The sequence below is a fragment of the Strigops habroptila genome, chromosome 6, assembly GCF_004027225.2.
Source record: "Strigops habroptila isolate Jane chromosome 6, bStrHab1.2.pri, whole genome shotgun sequence".
Classification (NCBI taxonomy): Eukaryota; Metazoa; Chordata; class Aves; order Psittaciformes; family Psittacidae; genus Strigops; species Strigops habroptila.
This window is the reverse complement of record NC_044282.2, coordinates 64859642-64881210: the sequence shown is the minus strand read 5'-3', so window position 1 is coordinate 64881210 and position 21569 is coordinate 64859642. Positions and strand designations below refer to the sequence as shown.

Sequence of the window (21569 nt, the reverse complement as noted above, 5' to 3'; positions counted from 1 at the left end):
GCATACGGCTTGTGTGGAATACTGAAATACTAAATTTTCTCTGCAATACGCACTTGTGTTTGTTCTATTGTCCTGGTTTTTGGAGCTACAGAGGGATGCAGTCATCTTCAACTGCCCCTTCCTCACCAATGCAGGTGACATGGGGATCTCAGAGTGATCAAAAGGGCCTGCTCAAAGGGAAGACATTAAAGAGGCTTGGAAAGGGTTTGCTACTACAGTTAACTGATTGCTCAGGGAAGCAGTACAAGGCAAACATTTGAAAAAGATCAGATGAATATTGCAGATATTCAGAAGCTGTCTGGTCATGGTCCCAGGCAATTGGCTCTAAGTGGCCCTGCTTGAGCAGGGGATTTGGATGAGATGACCTCCAGAGATCCCCTCCCACATCAACCCCTCCATGATTTTGTGAACAATGCACAGAGAGAGGTTACGTTGGAAATAGCCAAAGAGACAGCAGCAGCTGGGATGATCTTACAGCAGCTAAAGAAGTGGATGTGTCCCCTGTGCAGAATTAATATGAAAGGGGAAAGACTCTAAATCACTAGTGCCCACAAACTCATCCAACCTCATGTAGGCTAAATCTCTCAAATCTGGGGCAGGCAGAAACAGCCTCGTTTAAACTCTTTTCTCACATGTGAAATTTGTTAAGGAATGTTAAGTGGACACCAAATGAAGCAACATCTTTGGGGAGGAAAGAGGATAAAGACAAGGCCTACAGTAGTGGGGGACACTGTTATGGTTATAACTGCTTCAGGCACATACACACCATATGGTTAAGAACAATCATTTCAAGGCAAAAACAAAAGTGAAATACCGTCCGTATTTGGTATCATCGCTTGTCTTTCTGACCAGTGATCATGTATAATTGTCTGGGCACTAAATTTTTATGTCATTTGTAGAATGAGATCTAGTCTTTGCTTCAAACTCTAGTTCCACCATTTTCATGTCTAGTAAAGTTAATGTTTATTTATGAATCTCACATTCTGGGTAGAGCACCTCCCGCATGAACACAGGCTGAGAAAGCTGTCTTCAGCCTGGAGAAGAGAAGCTGCGTGGAGACCTCATAGCAGCCTTCCAGTATCTGAAGGGGGCCTACAAGGATGAGGAGAGGGGCTCTTCATCAGGGAGTGTAGTGATAGGACAAGGGGTAACAGGTTTAAACTTAAACAGGGGAAGTTCAGGTTAGAAATAAGGAAGAAATTCTTTACTGTGAGAGTGGTGAGGCACTGGCATAGGCTGCCCAGAGAAGCTGTGGCTGCCGCATGCCTGGAACTGTTCAAGGCCAGGTTGGATGGGGCTTTGAGCAACCTGCTCTAGTGGAAGGTGTCCCTGCTCATGGCAGGGGAGTGGAAATGGATGATCTTTAAGATTCCTTCCAACACAAACCATTCTATGATTCTATGTTCACTGATCACTGAGTTCCTGGAAGTTAATACAAGCTCATGTCTCTACCCCAGAGTATCCTCTTTATCCTGAGGACACCAGGCATGATGCTAGATACCACCCGGTCAGAAGATGCTTCTGGAATTTTCTGCCTAGTTTTACATGAAGCTTTTACACAGAATTATCTTGTACAACATACATCTCTGAACAAAGGAGCTAACTAGAAAGAGTTTGATTTTTGTGGTGTCAGGATTAATAGGGGTAATTAGTTGTGCATATGATTCCAGAAAAATCTAGAAACAGTATTAAGCTGTTAGAAGACCATACAACTCCTTTAAAAGAAGGCCTTTTGCTATTCACTTAGATGCATTAGCTTAAGTCTGTTCTTAAACAAGACATGCCCGAGATTGCCAAGTCATAAAAATTCACTGTTTCCCTTTTGTTATCACAAACACTGCTGTTATAAATAAAGAAAACACACACACACACACACACACACAAAATAATATGTGGGAGGTCAGATATCCCTCAGGCAAGAAACACCTTCCACCACTACTTGGGTAATGGTAAAATGTTGGATTCAGGCTATGATGTTTCAACAGCAAACAGAATTGCACTTCTATGAAGTGCTCGTAAACCCTTGATGCCACTACTGTTTCCAATGTCTAAATGTTTTGGTGTTTTTTTTTAATAGGGTAATAATGTCACGTATTTGGAACCTGTACCTTAAGTAGGAATCTGTCATGTATCAAATACTCTTCCAGGAGCAATTTCTACCTAATAAACATGCTGATATATAGATGTTAATAAAAACATTTGTATTTTTTGTGTTCAGCAAATGCGATGAACACACCACTAGTGTGTGCAGGAAGAGCGAGCTCCAAATACTCTGCTAAATATTTGAAGAAGCATTTTTGAAATCTTTTTCCTTAAACTCTAAAGTTCTAATATTAATGCTCTGTTGTCTAGTCTAAAGATTAGCATTTCTGCTGCACAGCCATTTCATATGATGACTACCAAGACAGGAAATGGAACATGCTGGGACACTTAGGTTCTGGTCAAAGGTATAGCAGACACTTTCTGTGCTCAGCAAACTTGGACAAAACACTGAACAAGATACACTATTTAACCTCCTTTTACCTAATTTCACCTCTGTGGGACTATTCCCCCTACATAAGGGCATGTGCTAAGTTCATGTTTGTACAACGCCTCCACCTTTTGATGGGAGTTTTTTTAGAGTTGCTAAACACTGTCACTATTATTGAGTAATAAACAAGTTATTTGTGCCAACAGTCCAAGTCCTGCCTGGGCACTATTTTGTACTGTGGTGTGAGGAAATTGTTTAATTTTCTTGTCTTTTCTTTCAAATGCCAGTAGTTTTCTGAATTTCAAAAAGTATTCCAAGTGCTTTTGATCTAATGTCATTAGATCACCTTAGAGCAAAACAATTCAAGTACAGGAGAAAAGACTGTGCTTACAGAATGCTTTCTGAATTGCAAGCGACCATATAATTTTTCACACACCCAGTCAGCAAAATTTTCCACTCCAGTTGTAATATAATAAACCAGGACACTGCATCTGCTTTGGAGCCTTCCCTAATGGTCTCGGATGCTCCAAAATCCCGTAAAAAAATTTAAAGCATTCCTGTATGAGATAAAGTCAGCATAGAGCTCCAACTTCCCTCACAGCCCTAACGAACGTTAAATTTTCAGTACCTTTGCTGATTTCAGCTATGCCACAGCATCAGTAGCTGAGAGGTGGGCTGCAAGCAGGCAGGCACCAAAATATTCAGAAGCTAACACCCTGCATAAGAGCAGGAATAAGCAGGAATTGTGTTCATAACAGCATGGTATTCTTAGAGAGTTCAATCCTGCATCTTTTCTTAATCAATTCCAGCTTTCAGACAATCTAAAACTTAGTCTACTTAAACTACAACAACCAAAACCAACAGTAATACATTATTTCAGCTCAACGAAGACATGAAATAAAGCAGAGACAAGTATTTCCTTGGATGCAGACCTGTAAAAAAGCCTCTCTCAAACAATAAGCAATGAAGGCACAACCTCCATCAAGCAACTTGATAAAATCTCCCCTACAGATGTATGTTCTCTGCCTGGTAGTACCAGAATGCTTTTCTTTGGCCACTTTGCTTTGACCCAAGGGCCAGACTCCACCAGAAATCAAATAATGTGCAGTATTTCTCATACAGAAACTTCAGCTAACAGGATCAAACCCTAACTCAAGAGCATTATAAAAATGCTGTGCTTTGACTTCGTATTTCCCTGGTTGTGGTTTTGCATACTAAGAGTAACTTTTGAACTGTGCTTGTGGCATTACTATGTTGTTTGGTTTTGCTGTGTGCAGATGCAGATTCCATTTCTGGTCTCACACTCTTTACCCTGAGTAGTAAAACACTCGTTTCAGTGTCTAGATCATAGCCTGAGTGGACAAGGACACGACAGCAATTTGGTTGAGTGATTAAGCCATGAAATGAAAGGTATGGCAAGTTGTCTCATACAATTCTTAAAGTACAGCAGCACCAATACAAAGCAAAACAGCTGATAAAGTGCATAAATTCATAAAACTGGAAGGGAAGCCTTCTGCCATCATCCTCCTACCACCACCGTCCTACCATCACAGTCAGCATATGTCAAATTAATTTTTTAAAGGTGCCCATTAAGATATACTATTAAATGTTTATTTTGTGTAAAAAAGCACAAGTGGTGCCAACTGCTGAAACACTGCAGCTGAAATTCACACAGACAAGTTAGCTGTTGCAATCCTAAGATAACTTCTATTGAAGAGGGTGATGAGAGGCACAGGTAACTCATTTTCCCTTGACAAACATAGATGTATGTGCATATATAAGTATGCTTAGTCTAGACATTGATAATGAACAGTTACTCTGATTTAAAGTAGACTGTCTTTTTTAAAAAATTACTTTGACATACCTATGGAATTGGATATATATAAATCCCAGTACAAATAAACAGTATCCAGTGCTAAGCTCTTAAAACTCAGATTTATGACAGAAACGTGGGGACAGACTCTTCAACAGGGGCAAGGCTTAGAGGCATTACAATAGATCAAGACAAAGTATTGTTCAACATGATTTTCTTCCTTCTCGATGGCATATCCAGCTGTCCTGTAACATTTGTTACTAGAAGACTCTTTTCTTTGAAACTGCAGTTGCTGTTACTGTTGTCATTAAATCCTTAAAGAAAAAATACAAGCTCCTACTGCTGCTCTCTCCCTATGAACCACCAAGTGAATAGAGATGAGCCAACACCTTATTAAGTATAAGCAAAGCTTTTAAGATGACCTGCAGAAATAAATAGAATGTCTATAAAACACAAAAAGGTACTAATAATAACAAAGATGAAATTTTGGTATGAAAAACCTACCTTAGGAGAGGAAGAAAGGTCCCTCGATGCAGGAATAGCTGACACGTTCTCACTCATGCCTGTCTCTGTCTTTGGCAAGAGGTTTGGTGGTTCAGGAGCCTTTCTTTTCATCTTCTTTTCTGGTTCTTGCAGCGGAGCAACTTTAATGAAAGCAGGGCTTGATTTTGGTTCATAAAATGGATTTGATCTAATTAAAAGAAGGGAAACACATTTCTTTGCTATCTCCTTGGAATTAAAACAAAAAATAAGACCTGATTAGAGAAGACAATGACTAAAATGCTTTTATTATCCCACAAAAGAATATGTTTTGCCTTTACATGATTTTAGACATTACTTTTTTGTATGACTGAAAAGTGAATTAAAACAGCTAAAACTGCATTAGGTTGGAAGTTCCATAAATTTTTTAAACTCCTGTAAATTACAGAAAGTTTATCAGTTGTGTAAAGCTAGCTCTTCAATTATACTTACCTATCCATCAAAGAGTGATCTAATTTACAGGAAAGATCAATATCAACAAATTTGAGTGACACTGCTGTCTGTTCAGTATTCTAATGAACAGAATTAAGAATGCTTCATTAGAACAGAGTTAAGAATCAGGCCACTTTTACATGCATGCTTCAGCATGGCTTTAAAGGCCTCACTCTTGGCTGTTCAAGTCTGAAAATTGTTGCTTCCATAGGTACACAATCCACATTGAGTGTATTTTAAACCCTGCAGCATACAGGCACCACGCCATTTCAAGAACACTTTGGATAAGAGCATAGTGTAAGAAAACCACAGCTTACTTGTGTATATCTCTCTACAGATACCAGTAGCCATCGTCTATCTATTTTAAAAGTGCTTTTTATAACTAAACTCTGTTTAAGAAACACAGCAAAGATCTTCCACCAAGGAGATGGAGTCCAAAGAATTATTCTTCTTAACACTGGTGTTCATGTTTCAACTCTGCATTTGTTCTACCCTAAGTAAACACTCCCACAGCATTTCCAAATTTTATCTATTAGTTTGATACATCAAACGTCAATGAAAACCACACCAAATAATAATGGCTTCTACTCTGCACATAGAGCTAGCAACTTTGCATTCTGTTAAGGATGCTTACGGGAACCTCCTTTGCACTAAATTATTTTATTCATAATCTTTGCTTTTCACATTTTGCAATCCAAAACTGGACGGTTAATTATGAAACCGATACATTAATTAATTCCTTTCTAGTCGATACTTCCCCTGCAAATTATATTTATCATATATCTCAACTGTGTTTATGTAACTGAGTCACTGCAATTCCCAAAGATGTATCTGCATACGGTTATATAAAGCATAACTAATCACAACAAAGAACCTCAGTCCCTTGAATTCAACTCTAGATGGAAACAATAACTCATACATCATTAGACAAGAGCCTACCTAGCTAGATCCATTTACAAATTTCCTCTCAAGATAAGAGTCAAGAGCTACTACACGCTGTTTTTAAAGAACTAGTAAAATTTGGCACAAGTGAAAACCCAACTATTCATAGAATCACAGAATGGTTTGGGTGGGAAGGGACCTTAAAGCTCATCCAGTTCCACCCCCCTGCCACAGACAGGGACACCTTCCACTAGACCAGGTTGCTCCAAGCCCCGTCCAACCTGGCCTTGAACACTGCCAGGGATGGGGCAGCCACAGCTTCTCTGGGCAGCCCGTGCCAGCACCTCAGCACCCTCACAGGGAAGAACTTCTTACTTCCATCTAATCTAAATCTACCTTCTTTCAGAGGGTATTTATCCTGTTTCCTTGCACATAACACCAAATTTCTCTCAATTTTGTGTACTTTTACCATGAAAATACATCTTTTGTTCTCAATTTTAGAAATTATTTTCACACTGTTCACCATCATCCTATTTTCACTGAGAAAAAGCAAGCCATTAATAATCCACACTGCAAAAAATAAGTCTACTTCTGAAAGGCAAAGTTTACTGAAGCATATAAGTGAAGACCAGGCATAAAACCTCCACACCTTTCTGAGAATCTGCTGCTGCTTCTTATAGAGAAAGAGATCTAAATCCAGATATTGAAGGGAAAGGAAAGGCTAACACTAAAATAACTCATCTGCTGACTGAAGGCAACCTTCAGGTGTTCCCACTTTGATGCACATCAAGCACAAAGCCACCAGTGCAATCAAAACTAAAGACAACATCAAACTAATGACTTAAATAGAAATGGATGGGTGTTTTCCATGGGAGGCGGTAGAAAAAGGAGGTTATTCAGGTTGAAGTGGAGAATGTGCCCAGCTTTCAGTAGCTCTAATTTAGCTGACAGCCCAGCTCAGCTGTCTTTAGACACCAGAAAGTTCAAAGGGAGGTGAAAATGAAGATGAAAGAGATAAAGGCTGAAGAACAATGCATTCTACAGGAGAGCACAAGGTTCTCTTTAGTTTAACAAGTTATCCTCTGAACAGCCAACAGACACAGCATGTTTGACAGTAATTTATCTCTGTACTTGGAATTAGAAAGGTGTATTTGTAAGGTGTTAAAATGAATTTGGTACGAGAAAGAAAACCCCACCTTATCAATAAGTAAAATAGTTTGGAAGAACCCCCTTTTGAATCGTTATGCTCTGGAATTGTCTGTGCTGAATGCACAAGTGTACCCTACTGCATGCACCAGAAGGAAGTGCTATAAGGAGACAAGTGACTGCCTTTCTTTCCTAGAGAAGAACTTGCTTGAAAGCCAGACTAAACACATATACACACATTACTTTCCACCTTCCCCTCTGCATTGCTTTTAATTGGTCTTACAAATACTGAGAAAGATTTTTGAAAAATCAAGTTTAATACTTGATTAAAAAACCAAACATGAAATGGTTCTTGCCTGAAGAGGCTATAAATTTTGAAGTCATGGGGGTCTGCTGTATGTAGCAGAGTTTCATCCAACAGCTTCCACATGGCTATACAAGAAACTAAGCATAGAAAAAGTCTGGCTGAAAAATATTACAGCACTTTGCGGTCAGCTCCCATACTTTTTGCCTCTGTGAAGTTATTTAATTGATTCACACAGTATGATTTGCCTAAAGAGATACTAGACTGCCCACCACAAAACTAAAAAAACCCCAAACCTGGCAAACTACCTGCCTGCCACTGGCAGTGACTGTCAGTGGCAGTGTGGTGGCTTATGGCTTCTTGCGCAACAGGCAGCTTCAACAGATGGCAGTTCACTTATCTTTGCAATCAGACAGAATTATTAGAAGCCATACAATATTAATGAGATAAGAAGCCACAGAGCCAAATAATATCTGAAAGCAAGTTTTATTCTGACCAATTAAAAAATTATTTTGATCAGTATTATTTGTTAACTGAGAAAAAAAAAAAAAATCAACATTTTATTGAGGAGGAAAACCAAAGCTGTCAGTGCAGTAGGGTTAAAAGATATTACCAATCAGAAGGTTGAAAGCATTATACTTTAAGTTGTGAGCTATGTTAATTTCAAATAATTAAACTTAACTTAGCAGGGTGTGCTATCCTTCATAAACAGATAGCCACTTGCCAGTTTGATTTTAAAGTATAAAATTCAAAAAGGCAAAAGCAGAATTTTACACCAATGTTCAAATGCCCAAACTAACAAAAATAAAATGTGTTCCTTATCTCTAGCTAGGTATGAGAATTTAGCCAGAGGAAGTATGTTTTGAGAGCGTAGTTTTACAGCAGAATATATGTACTGGATCATCTAAGCCCCTCTGAACCATGCAATACCTTGCTTAGCTTAGGTTCGTGACTATGCTTTGCTCATGTGTGTTGTGAAATCTTACATTATCTTCACAACCATTAGTGAAATATGCTTCAATTAAGCCAATTACCCAAGGTAAACCCTACACAGAGGCACAGCGAGGCTGAGTACCTTTTCCAAGATTACAGTGAGAACAGTTACAAAACTGGAGTCAGAGTTCAGCTCTTGAGGCACTTTGTGTAAGCTCCAAGTCCAGAATCAGAGCTAGGGACCTGCCAGAGTAGAGTGGGACAAAGGTCCTGATGCTAACTGATGTGCCCATGTTCCTATGACACTTCATTGCACTTCACACAAAATATGAGAGGAAAATGCCAAGTGGTACATTAAGTGAAACCCAATGAAACATTTAAGATGCAGGGATAAAAATACATCATATTTTCTGAGTGACAGTAAATGTCTTTCTGGAGCCTTCTATTTCTCATGCTTTCCATCTATCAGGTTCAAAACCACTCCTGGGGAAAAGCGCTAGACCGACCATCAATACTGTTTAAAAACTACCCAAACCAAACCAAAGAAACAAACAAATCAAAAGAGAAGATGTTAGGAGAGCAGTTGAAAATAATATGCAAAGTTTTCTAATGCCGTGATATGAGACAGTTGTTCAGCCTTGTCTTGAATACACTGCTCAGGCCGACTCAGCACATCATAAAATAGATATATAGCAGAAGGAATAACAGGGTCCAGAGACGTGCGATGAAAATGATTAGAGAGATGAAGAGACTTCTGTTTGAAGAGAGATTGAAAAAGTTAGCACCATTTAACTCAGACAAATGACAAGTAATGGTGAACATGTTAGAGATATACAGCAACTGTTTACGGCAGATAAATCCAATACTAATTGCAGCTTTGATAAGCCAGCAGAAGAGATAGTGTATAGGATTGGAAAGGTAACTTATTTACAACCAGCAAAAGGAAACACATTTCATGTAAGATCTTGTTTCCTCGTAGAACTCTGCCACAAACTGACACTGAAGCCTAGACTTTAATAGGATTTGGAAGAAGATTAGCCACTTATATAGATAATAAAAGCATCAATATTCACATTAGATAAGAAACAATACACATCTGGACACAAACCCTCATGATTTAGGGCACACAAGAACTACCAACTGGCACTGCCTATGAAAATCTTTCCTTTGGTGCTCACTGTACCAGAGCTTAGCAGAAACTTTCTACTGGAAAATTTGAAAATTAATGACATGAGGTAAGGCATAATAGTGCTTGTAGCTGTGAGTTGGTATCACAAGTCCTGTGTTCCTAGACTGGAGTTTTATTATTAGACTTATTCCTCCAGAGTATTTCATATAAAGATTCAAAGGTTCTCCTTGCCACACTCTTACCCAATTAACAAATGGTCTCCACATCTTTTTCAATAACATGGAGCTCCTGTAACTTGGGAGGAAAATCTATTTCGGAAGCTATTTTGGGGACATAAAAAAACCTTACATAATGGATGCAAAAATGTATTTTACAGTGCTTTTTTGACTCTTCATCCTTCCGTCTTTCCATGGGACATTGCTTTTATAATGAAAATACAGATCAGATATATGTTCAAGTAAAATCCATGTATGGGGAGTTTACTTTTATCCTTGGGAAAAACAAAGGAATAAAGCAAATGGGGGTCATTAAAATAATAAGGCGGCTGTTGTAAACAAAGAGGCTAAAGAAATCTACAGTCCAGTCCAAACAAAACCCAAGGTTGCCTATTATAACATTGCTGGAAGCCTATTTTGTACAGATTTGCTTAGGGTGGAAAAGTGAGTATAAATAAACTCCAGAATACTCTTTACTTGCCCATCCATGTAGCTCCTGCTTTTTATGCTCTTCTCAGTCTTTGCTGTCCTCTGTACCCATATCTTTGAGGGTATAACATACAGATATTTTTTTCTCCCTGTAGTTTCTGGTGATCAGTGAATGATCAGGGATGCCTGGTGTGACCATCAATAGTGTTGATCACACTGCGCTCTGAAGACACAGCAGCTGGTGCTGTTTGTTCAGGCACTGTCCCTGAGTGGGACTGGCAAAGACATCATTCCCCATCGTCTTTTCTTTCTTGCACAGAACAAACAACAACAACAAATCCACGGCCACAGCTCTTTAAAAGAAAAAAAACCCTGCAGGTTCCTTTATACATTTCTATTAGAGTGCATGGGAGTCTTTCCATTTCCTAGAACACAGCTATAAACAGAGAAACATAAAGATGATGGTATGACACCTGTATTAATATGAAATATGAAAGCAATGCAAATGTCATGCTATGATAAATCTCATTAAGTAAAACTAAATGTTAATTACAGTTGTTGTCTGTAAAATTGCTCACATGTAATCACCATAAACTGTCTCATGAGTGGTGTGGTTAGTGACTAATGGCCACAAACAAGGAGTAAGTATATAAATACCTTCAAACCTACCAAGCCGCACACTTGCAAAAAGCTCTCACTCCTTGTTAGGTACCTATACTATAATGCTAGGCAGTCAGTGAGTTTATAAAAGTTTTATGGGTGGTTATGATGAAAGAAACATCCTAAGAAAGTGTATTATCTTCCCCATAGAGAGATTCAGTTTTCTGACACTCTCAAAAATGCGCTATGCGGGCTGCAAAACACTTCCTTTTTACATACTGCACCAATATAAAACAAACTCTCCATTATCATTAACAAAAAATGTTATTTTATGTAGCAAAAATAATGGCAAAAAGGACATGAAGGACAAAGTTCTGCTGCTCGTTCATTTTTGGCTCATTTACAATCGTCAGGGCATGAAGTTCCAAAAAAGTACACAGACTTGTTCCCTATCAAGTAATTTGCTATCAGTGAGGCAAAGAACAGTTTCCTAACTGATCATGTTCTCCTGAATAGCATGACTTGGGGGTATAGTATTTCCTGCTGCTGAGCTGCCTAAATATCAGTCTGTCCTGAAGAGGTGATTAAGGTTCACCATGGTTGAACCCCATACACCTCGAGATTAAGTCAGGGATCCCATTAATGCTTCCAAAGCTGCTGAAAGATGAAGAATCACACTTACTCATCTAGCTCTTCCTCTTCAGCTTTAGAGGTATCTGCATAGAGGTATTTGCTCATATCCACTGGTCTGACGTTTTTCCTTTTTGCAGGTTGTGGAGGAGAATCTCTTACAGTTACAAACATTTCAGGCTCAGGATCTGGCTCATCAAATGGGTTCAAGTACTCTGGGGCATCATCATCCTTGAAGGGATTGTAATTGTCAGCATAGAAACTTTCTTCTGGCTTTGAAGATGAAGCTATTTCAGTGTCTGGTTCTATCAAAAAAAAAAAAAAAAAATTATTAAGCAGATTTAATATAGAAAAAAATTGAAACCATTTTATCAGATCTTTTTATTTTTAAGGCTTATGAAAAGGTCTGCTTCATAACTCCCAATACATAAAGTCCTGTCCTACCCTTAGATGAATCTTCACACTATTTATTTACAGAGTAACCTTGTTGATTCAAAAATAGGTCTTTCAAAAGGTCATTTCACTTAGAGTATATTGAAATAGGTTTCATTTTCTTCCTTACTAAAGCTCTTTCTCAACCTAATTAGTTGTTAGTTTTCTTATTTGTCGTATAAATGGTATCGCAACAGATTTTAAAACATTTTCCAAGCTATTACTCAATTTGAATCCTAACAAAATGTTCTTAATTATTTGAGCTTTTGATAAAGAAAAAAAATATCCTGTATTTTATAATAAAATTACTTTACTGGTTATTAAAATGACTGAACTAAAAATCAGTTTTTAGGTATGACCAGTAATTACATTTCAAAACTTCTGTATTTTCACTGCTAACTGCTCCTGGTAACAATACATAGTCTCACAGTAAAAGTGAATTTAAATTAACCCTAAGGAGACAGATAATCAAATTACTCATCTATCATTTGGGCTGTACAACAAAAAGTTATTAGCAACCTTTAGTGCTACAGACACTACAGAAAGAACATTACACTAAAGTGAATAGCTGCTGTATATTGAATAATACAAATGCCCATACAGCAATACAACATTCCTTACAAAGACACTTTGTAAACAATCTTACTCTTCCTGCATCACCAAATGATTAGAAGTTTGGTTCAATGTTGGATTTGATGTACTTTCAAAATCTATGCAAACAGGAAATTCAATGTAGTGTCATTAAAAACTAAGTTTCAATAAACACTCTCACATAATTCTTAACAAAAAGTGTTTCTTTTTCAGATGTGCAGCTACTAAATTGAACAAAGCATAGCTTTTAGCTTTAAAAAACCCAAAAGTTATTTGTAGCAAGGCTGTAAAAAAATAAAAAGATGGAGTTCCAAGTGTGTTTGTCACTAACTAAATATTCATGAAGACAAAATCACTAGTCACACAACTAACAAAGGGAAGGGGCAGCAAAAGAAACAGCACTGTCATTACTTGGTTTTAGATGGATGATGTACTGAAGTTGCTAATCTTCGTGAATTGCTAGCAAATGTGTTTTCTACTCTACCAGTAAACTTCCAGTACACCCTGTCTCCAGCCATTAGCACAGCCCAAGGTGATAAAAAGCCCTCCCCCACATAGCGTGACTGACTATAATCCACAGGTTGAACAAGAGCCACTCCTAGTTGGACAAAATACAGTCCCCAGATGCAGGTGGCAACTTCACCTATTTATGCATTGGAGTAGTCACCAGTCACTAGACCAGGGCGAAGGCTTGGAGCAGGAAAGGCTTTAGTCCTCCTCAGAACAACTGAAACCTACCAGGGACTGGAAAGATTTAATTTTAGGAAGAACTTCATGTTTCTAGTGGTCTTCTTCTAGGTTCTTCACATTTGAACCTCAAAGACTATGTTATCACATTGTCTTCTATGATACTTCTAAGGGTCTGTTTCTAAAGTGATGGATCATTTCTCTGTGGTCAGAAAGTAGAAATCAAATGGGTTTGGCTGGAATAACAGAATAAATTAATCAAAATCTTACTTAAGCCCAATGTGGATTCTCACGAGATAAATCACTCATGTGAGGGTGGAACAAGGTAAAATTGTTTGCCAGACAATACTGCAGGTTTTAACTGGTAGACACACTGTTGACTACACACAGTGCTGTGCCTGTGGGATTCCCTTATGGTGATTATTCAGAAATTACTTCGAAAAATTTCTTTAATTCCAGGTGAGGTTTGTGGTTTCTTACTTCCTCAGCAACCTGGTCCAACTTAACATTAAGGAAGCAACATATACAGTACACATCTACCTCTTCTGTATCTTGTAAGTTCTGACATTTTACTTAAATTTCAGAATGCAGCTAACACCCTTTCAAGTAAAAAAAAAACCAGAATAAAAAAGGAGATTGAGAAGTATAAACAAGACACTGCACTGAAATGGGATGAGAAAACAGGTAAAGTGAAAAGTTAGTTATGCTTAATGGTCAGTCTTTATATAGCAGTCTGTTCTAAAAAGAACTAATTAATCAAAATCCTTATGACTAACAGTAAAAAAAAAAAAAACCCAAATAATCAGGGCTGCAATAATAGTCTCAGCTAAACCTAAAAAGAGGTTCTGTTACTGTTTAAACTGGTTAAGCCTCACCTGAATGTCATAAGCATCATTTCAGCTGTGTCTTGGGAGATGGACATATAGACAAACTACTGCAGGATAAATCAGGGTGTGTATTTGCAGATGTCAGCTGTAGTGTATTCACTCCTACCCCAGAGTAAATAAAACATGCTTATCCCTTAATAAAAGGGAATAAACTACTGGCCACTTATCCTGGGAGAAAGGGTAGTTACTGCACAGTAGGTGATGCGTATTAAGCTCACACCTTAGTTTATGTGTGGTGATTTGTTCACAGGCCTGCATCCTTATAAGAAAGATGTTTCAGAGAGAGACGCAGTAAAATATTGAATGTCTACAGCTTAACTGACAACAGAAAAAGAGAAAAAATCAAGGCAAAATTCTTAAAAACACAAATACGATCAAATCAAGCAAGAATCCTTTGGCAGTATTATAAATTAAATACCTCAGACACCAACATTTTAAATGTATTTTTTCATTTATTTTAAGCTAAAACTGGAAAAGAGGTTCTAAGATGGACTTACATCACTCCAGTGTCCAGTGCAGGTGGTCATGGCAAGCAAATGTTTCACCCTGCCTGCCCTGAGATATCCTCAGTGTGGGCATTTACAGCTGAGCTAGACCCCTTCACAGTCAAAGCTTGCAGGTTTATGTTCAAACTCCTAACGCTTAAAATCAGGTGAACCAATCCCACACATAAATATGTGTGACTTGTAGGTCATGGTAGTCAGAATACACTCAAATGTTACCCACACATTTAGCAATGTAATAAACTAGGCCAAGCAAAACTGCTTTTGAGGTCTGCCCTCAAAAGACAGTTTCACATAAAAAGCAGAAGTAACCTAACGAAATGCAGAAAATGACCGATGTAGATCTTGTTCCAATTGTGCAACTTATTGATGACGTTTTAACAAAGATTTTTGCTACTTTAAACTTTGCTCAAATCATAAAATATTTAATCAAGAGTGTGCACAACTACGAATACCTACTTCTGCAACTCTACATGATGGATCACTGCACCTGTACATGAACCTGTTGATAAATACACATTATCATAACCGAGCAGAACTTGCTGATAACTCAGATGCAGCATTCAAACAGATATTAGAAACAATGTCAGTAATCTTTTCTGAAGTTAAAAACATTCAAGGAAACAATCTCTTAAAAATTATACTGTAAGCTTTTATTCTTAATTTGCTTTTAAGTGTCTCCTGGAAACGACAAGTTAAATGCTTGTTTAAATCTGATAAATTCTAAGGGGCAATGCAAATGGTTTTTGCAATTCTTTCTATTTCAACACTACGGATCAAGTGCCGTAACTCTAACTAGGACAAAATTCTTTCTCTTGTCCCTTGGCTCAATAGTAACTACTCAACAGGCTCAACAGTTTGGCCTGGCGTGCATGGCACTGCAGATCAGCACTCAGAGACTTCTGGCTTATGATGAATTAAAAGACTTCACAAAATCCTACACACTGGCTAAAACTAACAGAGCTTCTAAAAATGTAATTTTCAGGAGACTTTTATTGTCAGAATCTTGTAGAGGCCTAACTAGAACCCAGTTAACCTGGCCACTCATTTTCTCTCCTCTTGTCGTCCAGGACACTATTTGCCCCCACCTTCCCCTGCTTCCTTCAATGTCCCCACAGGACGGAAGGTCCCCATGAGGGTCCCCACCTGAACCCAACCAGGCTGCCTCCCATGGGGTCTCTGAAAACCTTTAGGACTAGCTTTTATATCAAATGTTGGTCACCACTTTGTAAGCCTCTTGATAACAAATTGAGTTGCTGGGACAGTGACTCACCAGCACTGCTTTTGAAGCCACAGTCACTGGTACCTTCTCTATAACAAAGGCACTCATATTTTCTCAAGGGCCTAAGGATGTTGTGAAGTGCATTTTGGGGTCTGAACATACAACAGATTACAAGGAGCTTATTTCCCTCTTCAAGCTGATTTTACACTAAGGAGTCAACACAGATTCCCCCTAATCATTAACCACAGCTGAGAACACAGGATGCCAGCCTGTACTGGAACCAATTTTTTTAATTGCAGTTCTCTACACTGATATTAAACAAACAAACAAACAAACAAACAAACAAAAAAGACGCTTACAGTTTGGCACTCCAAGGGTCAAACACGCAATTTTGCATGGTTAAGTAATAAAGCCACAGGGGTAGGAGTGACAAGATGTAGAAGTATTACTACACAGAAGCATCAGCTGCTCTTGTGCCAGATTCTGGAAACATTACTTGCCCTAACTCCACTGAGAAAGACTGTTCGTGATAGTAATAACTCTGGCATGACCTATCTGCACAATCAGCCTTCTAGTTCCCAGAGGATCTCCAAAAAAATCACCCTGCCCTTCAACCCACTTGCTTTTTGTAACAAAAACATATTGTGACACATCCCTTAAAACCAAACAACCCCCCCACCAAAACATTACACGTACCACTTTCCCCTTGGCAGAGGATGAAAGAACAAGCCACATGTGAAAGATATTTAGTTATGCCATTTACTGCACTACTGGCAGGCACACAGTCACAATGGTGATGTGAGCAGTGTTAACAAACAGCACAGAATAAAAATAGTACTTCTAGAAGGCATAATGACTGGCACGCCTATAAACCACTGATGATTTTCTATTATTTTTATTAACACTCACATGAGCAGCACATTACATTTCAGTAGGAAATATAAGGAGAAGGGACAGAGCAATCGTTTTCCTCTATATTGGTTCTTGTACTGCTCTCCTTAGGACTATCCTAGAAGGATTCTGGGGTTTGGTACTGCACTGTAGCACTGCTTTCATTTGCAGTGTAACATGCTGCAGAGAGCTCAGAAGTCTACACACAAGGTAAAGTAAATGCTGTTTTAAATGAAAGGGGGAGGCAGTGCCAGCAAATAGTTATCCTTTTGTCTCAGGTGTGTCGCAGGAAACTGACTGATCAAATGAAGCTTCACATTTAAAAAATACATGGAGTGCTGAAAGTGTGGTGGTGTCGTCCACTTGCGTTTGTTGTACATGTTGACCTTCCCAAGTAAAATACTTTGCGCAAAAAATTAACTGATTTTAGAGTTGTGTTGTAACGTGACTAAAAGGCAATCCAAAAGGCAGTCCTCATATGATCATCTACATATTGTCTAGTAAAAAGCTGTAGAGATATACTGTTCAAAGAGATAACTTTTGGTTTTCCAGATTTCTAATATCTAGCTGACCTACTAGAGGGAATATGCCTCGATTTGACATGTCAACCTAGAAACACAGCTGAAGACCTTTTGCGAGGCAAGTTATTCACATGCACATTGACTCCCCTGTGTTTGTAAGATCACCTACACTTAGGACTTTTTAAACCACAGCAGCATCCAGAGACAGCTCGCTGATGACACTCTGCCATGCACCACACCCATAGTGCGCACATGGATGCTGGGAGCACTCATGCCTTTAGTTTCTCTCCACCCCGCATTCCCAGAGTTAGGCGATTATGGGATTAGGAAGATAGAGGGAAAGTAGCTGGTTTGTGAACGGGCACAAGAAGTATCTGTCTAGGAAACAAGTATCTACTGGCAAGTAATCCTCCTTTCTCTTTGAGTGACTGTCATACCCGGGGTGACTCTAAGCATTCTCTCACTAAGCATACAGGTTACAGGTTTGATAGGAATATCCCTGGAATATCTCTGCCCAATGGCACATCGTGCCTCCTGGCATCTGATGGCAAAGTACTCAGGAAAGGAGGCTCCAGGTGGCTGCCCTGCACAGCTTGAGGAAAGTAAATAAATTCTATGGAAAGACTCTGAACTTGTACAAAGTCTAAATTCAAGATTTTGCCTTGTCCAGATAAAAAGATAGTAGTGAACATGTAGTGAATAGAAAAATACTTCATCCCTGCACACCTAAAAGGTTAATCTCTTGATTGAAGCAGATCACAACAAGTGAAGCAGGTAACGTGACTCTTTAAGCCTGTAGGAGAAAGTCTGCCTTAAACTCTTGAACCTCTGTCATGCTCCCAAGCTCCTGGGGTGGCCACCAAAGAGGCCACATTCACTTAAGGATGCAAAAACAAATAAGCAGGCATAGTCTCAACGAGCTTCCTAAAAAGAGATGGCAGCAAGGAAAGTTCCACTGAGGTCTCAAAATAGAAGAAATATCCTAAACCATGAGGGAATATATCTGTGGCCAAATAGGAAACAAACAGGGCAGCCTTCTGCAGTAGTGCAACAAGGTGAAAACAGCTGCAATATTGCATAGCTTCAAAATGTAGTCCAAAACAAAGGAAAATTTCCCTAAATTGGTACGGTCTAGGTGCTCCCCAGGCAGAGACACTGATCCAATTAGCCACAGACGTACAGAGCAGATTCTAGCTACTGCTGAAGACCAGGACTGTCTTCTCTAATTTTGTCTCAGCACAGTTTTTTTCCCTCTCAACTTTCTGTGGAGGAAGATGACTGGAGGAAAGGCATACATCAAGAAGGCCAAGCAAGGGAAGACAAACATAACCAGTGCTCATTATAGGGACGACACAGCTCTGGAATAGAAAAGCCAGGATTTCTCAGAGGAGTCTGAGGTGAATAGAAGAGTCTCTGGGGAGCCACTAATTACAAAGTAAAAGCTTTAAAAAGACCACACCAGATGTCCCACTCTTGGTCTGATAGCCTGAAAACCTCAGATCTTTCACTTGGTTCAGAACTCCAGGAAGACATACTGCTGTCCCATGAATGTGACAGAAGCTCCATCCCTCCCAAATAAAAAACACCTTGTGACACAGTAGGAAGAATCTAGTGACACCCTGTTTATGAAAATCATATCATGTTGTTGTACGTTAACTGCTGCATGAAGGTGACAATGTGTGGGAGGAATATTTGGTACACACACACCCAACAACTCAGCATTGCTGCCCACAGCTGTGTAAACGGGACTTCTTTTGGGACTCAACAGCCTGAGCCCTGAGACCGTACAAGTACACAGAACAGAGCCAGAAGAATGCAGAAGCGTCCATGACTGTGATTGACGATGGCAGTAAAGGCTAGATGCCACCAAAGGGACCAGAATCAACTGAAAAAACATGCTCCACATATATTGGGGGGTCTTTTGGGAACATAAGCAGGCCAGATCTTTGATGCAGGCAGTTCACAGTGAACTTGATACAAGCTATTCCAGTACTAGGAAACAACACCAGTTTATATCTCCCTGTCCCTGAGATGAGAAGGAACTGACTCTTAGTCTATACACTTCGTGGTCAGTACACCTGCTGCTTTTCTGCCAGAGCAAGTTCTCTCTGGAAAGGAAAGGAAAGCTGGGTTTGAAAGACAACTGTTTAGGTAGCATGGTACTTGTGCAGCTTTCTCCAGGAAGAAGTGGGTTCTTCTTTCTAGAGCAGAGAAGAAAGAAGGGAATATAGGCTGAGTCTCTTAGAGGAAGTTGTGTATGGACAACTAGATGGATAAGAATAGGTGTTTTATATCCTTGGTTATTCTGGCTTCTTCCACGATCCTAAGGGAATTCACAGGCAAGGAACAGATAGGAAACGAAGTTGAAGATCCAGACACCAGAACCTAATCATAGAATCATAGAATAGTTAGGGCTGGAAAGAACCTTAAGATCATCCAGTTCCAACCCCCCCTGCCATGGGCAGCGACACCACACACTAAAAACCATGTCACCCAATACTCTGTCCAACCTGGCCTTTAACACTGCCAGGGATGGAGCATTCACAACTTCTTTGGGCAACCTGTTCCAGTGCCTCACCACCCTCACAGTAAAGAACTTCTTCCCTATATCTAACCTAATCCATACATATTGATATCTACAAAGCGGAAACAACTCACTTCTGCAGCTCTAGAAACACCTGACAACTTTATAGGAGGAGGAGACCAGAATAGTGGCTTTATGGCTTCAGTGGCAAAATACAGAAGATAGTGTAATCCCTGTTTGAGAAACATGGGCTGTGAGACTACACCACAGCCAAAGTATGACAGGACTTTGATCACCACCCACATTGGCCTCTGTGGACTCCAAAGGCAGAAAAGCAGTGTTGTGAGTAAACAGCCAGCTTGTCCCAAAAAGGAGAGCAACCACAGGTGGGAACTGCAGCTCAGAAATGTGTCCTCCTTAGACCCGGTATTAGAAATCCCATGGCGGTACTCTGGGCTGGTTCTTCTCCACCACCATTAAAGAGTGGCTCCTGGAGCTTGGTCAAAGGTAGTAAATGCTCCTTGGTATTTTCTGTTGGAAGAAAAGTCTTGGAGCTTCAAACCTCAGAATTGACTATGGGTTGGCATTTCGAGCAGCTGCGCACTAAGCAAGTCATACAGTAATATACCTTTTTTTTTTTTTTGATGGCAGCAGATGGAAGTCTGCATACCTGACCATGGAGTTGAGGACAGTAGAGATGCCCGCTGTCTTAGTGCTCCTTTCTGGCCTTACGGCCAAAGTCATATCAAATTAAAAACTTACAGGGGTTGTATTTCTCACTTAAACAGAACAAGAATAGGCATGTCAGTCTTGAAAGGGGATTAACACCTACCACGTGGTGCAAGGTGTAATGCCAGAAGGCTTAACTGAGGAAGCCATAAAAGCAAAAAAAGAAGAATGAGATACAATTAAATTATAATAATGAAGATTAATGCTAACCAAGAACAGCTGTGATGCAGTGAAGACTGCAGTGAAGGAAGTTCTGATATAAAGCACCATCCACATGGAACAGAGGTGCCTGACAGTATGTCTTGCTCATTTATACCATGAGGTGAGTACTAGTAGGTCTAAAAGTTTCTGGTTCAAGTCTTAGCTGGTAGGCGCCAGTGGCAAATACACATGAGGACGTGACTCAAAGGATAAATCCATTTTCCAGTGGCAACTGGATCATTCCTATTGCTACCTCAGTACTGCATGCAATAACTGTATTTAATCAAAATAACATTTGTCATTTGTAGCTCTATAAAAAATAAATCATGTTTCATTAAGCATTTGCAATTAGCAATGAATTGTGTAAAACAAATATATTACCTTCCACATCAGGGTCTCCAAATGGATTTAATTCTGCTGTGTCAGGATCACCAAAAGGGTTCGTACTAGAGTTGGCCAGGTCTTGCTCCTCTTCATCCAGAAAATTAAGCTTATTGATAAGCTCTACGAACAAGTCAGAATATTGTTTTAATATAGATATGAACTGTTCATCTAACATATTTCAAGCTCAAAAACCCCCCTGTATCAACAGTCCCTTGAAACACTGTACCAGGATATGGCACGAACTGCACAACTAAGGTAACGCATTTCAGTGAATACATCAACAGAGGAGGAAAAAAAAAACCAGTGAAATGAATGAAACATCAACTTTCTGATCAGAACATTATGTAATAGAAATGACTACTAAGAAAGCCTTCTATTATCTTCATCAAATGTTGCAGAACATCTAGCAAGCTAAATACAGAAATTTATTTTTTGTTGTTCACATACATGTTAACTATAGGCAGGAAATTTTAA

At 39.2% G+C, this 21569-nt stretch overlaps 1 protein-coding gene across 16 annotated transcripts in view; it reads right to left on the bottom strand.

Annotated features, from left to right (window-relative positions):
• The window catches only part of EHBP1 (EH domain binding protein 1), a 225460-nt gene that overhangs the window by 104695 nt on the left and 99196 nt on the right, over positions 1 to 21569 (bottom strand). For all 16 annotated transcript variants that reach the window (XM_030489115.1, XM_030489114.2, XM_030489130.2 and 13 more), the window contains 3 exons: positions 21093 to 21215; positions 11576 to 11828; positions 4788 to 4974 (listed from right to left, as the gene is read on the bottom strand). In XM_030489115.1, the coding sequence (XP_030344975.1) occupies positions 4788 to 4974; positions 11576 to 11828; positions 21093 to 21215 (563 nt within the window). The remainder of the gene's footprint in view (positions 1 to 4787; positions 4975 to 11575; positions 11829 to 21092; positions 21216 to 21569) is intronic.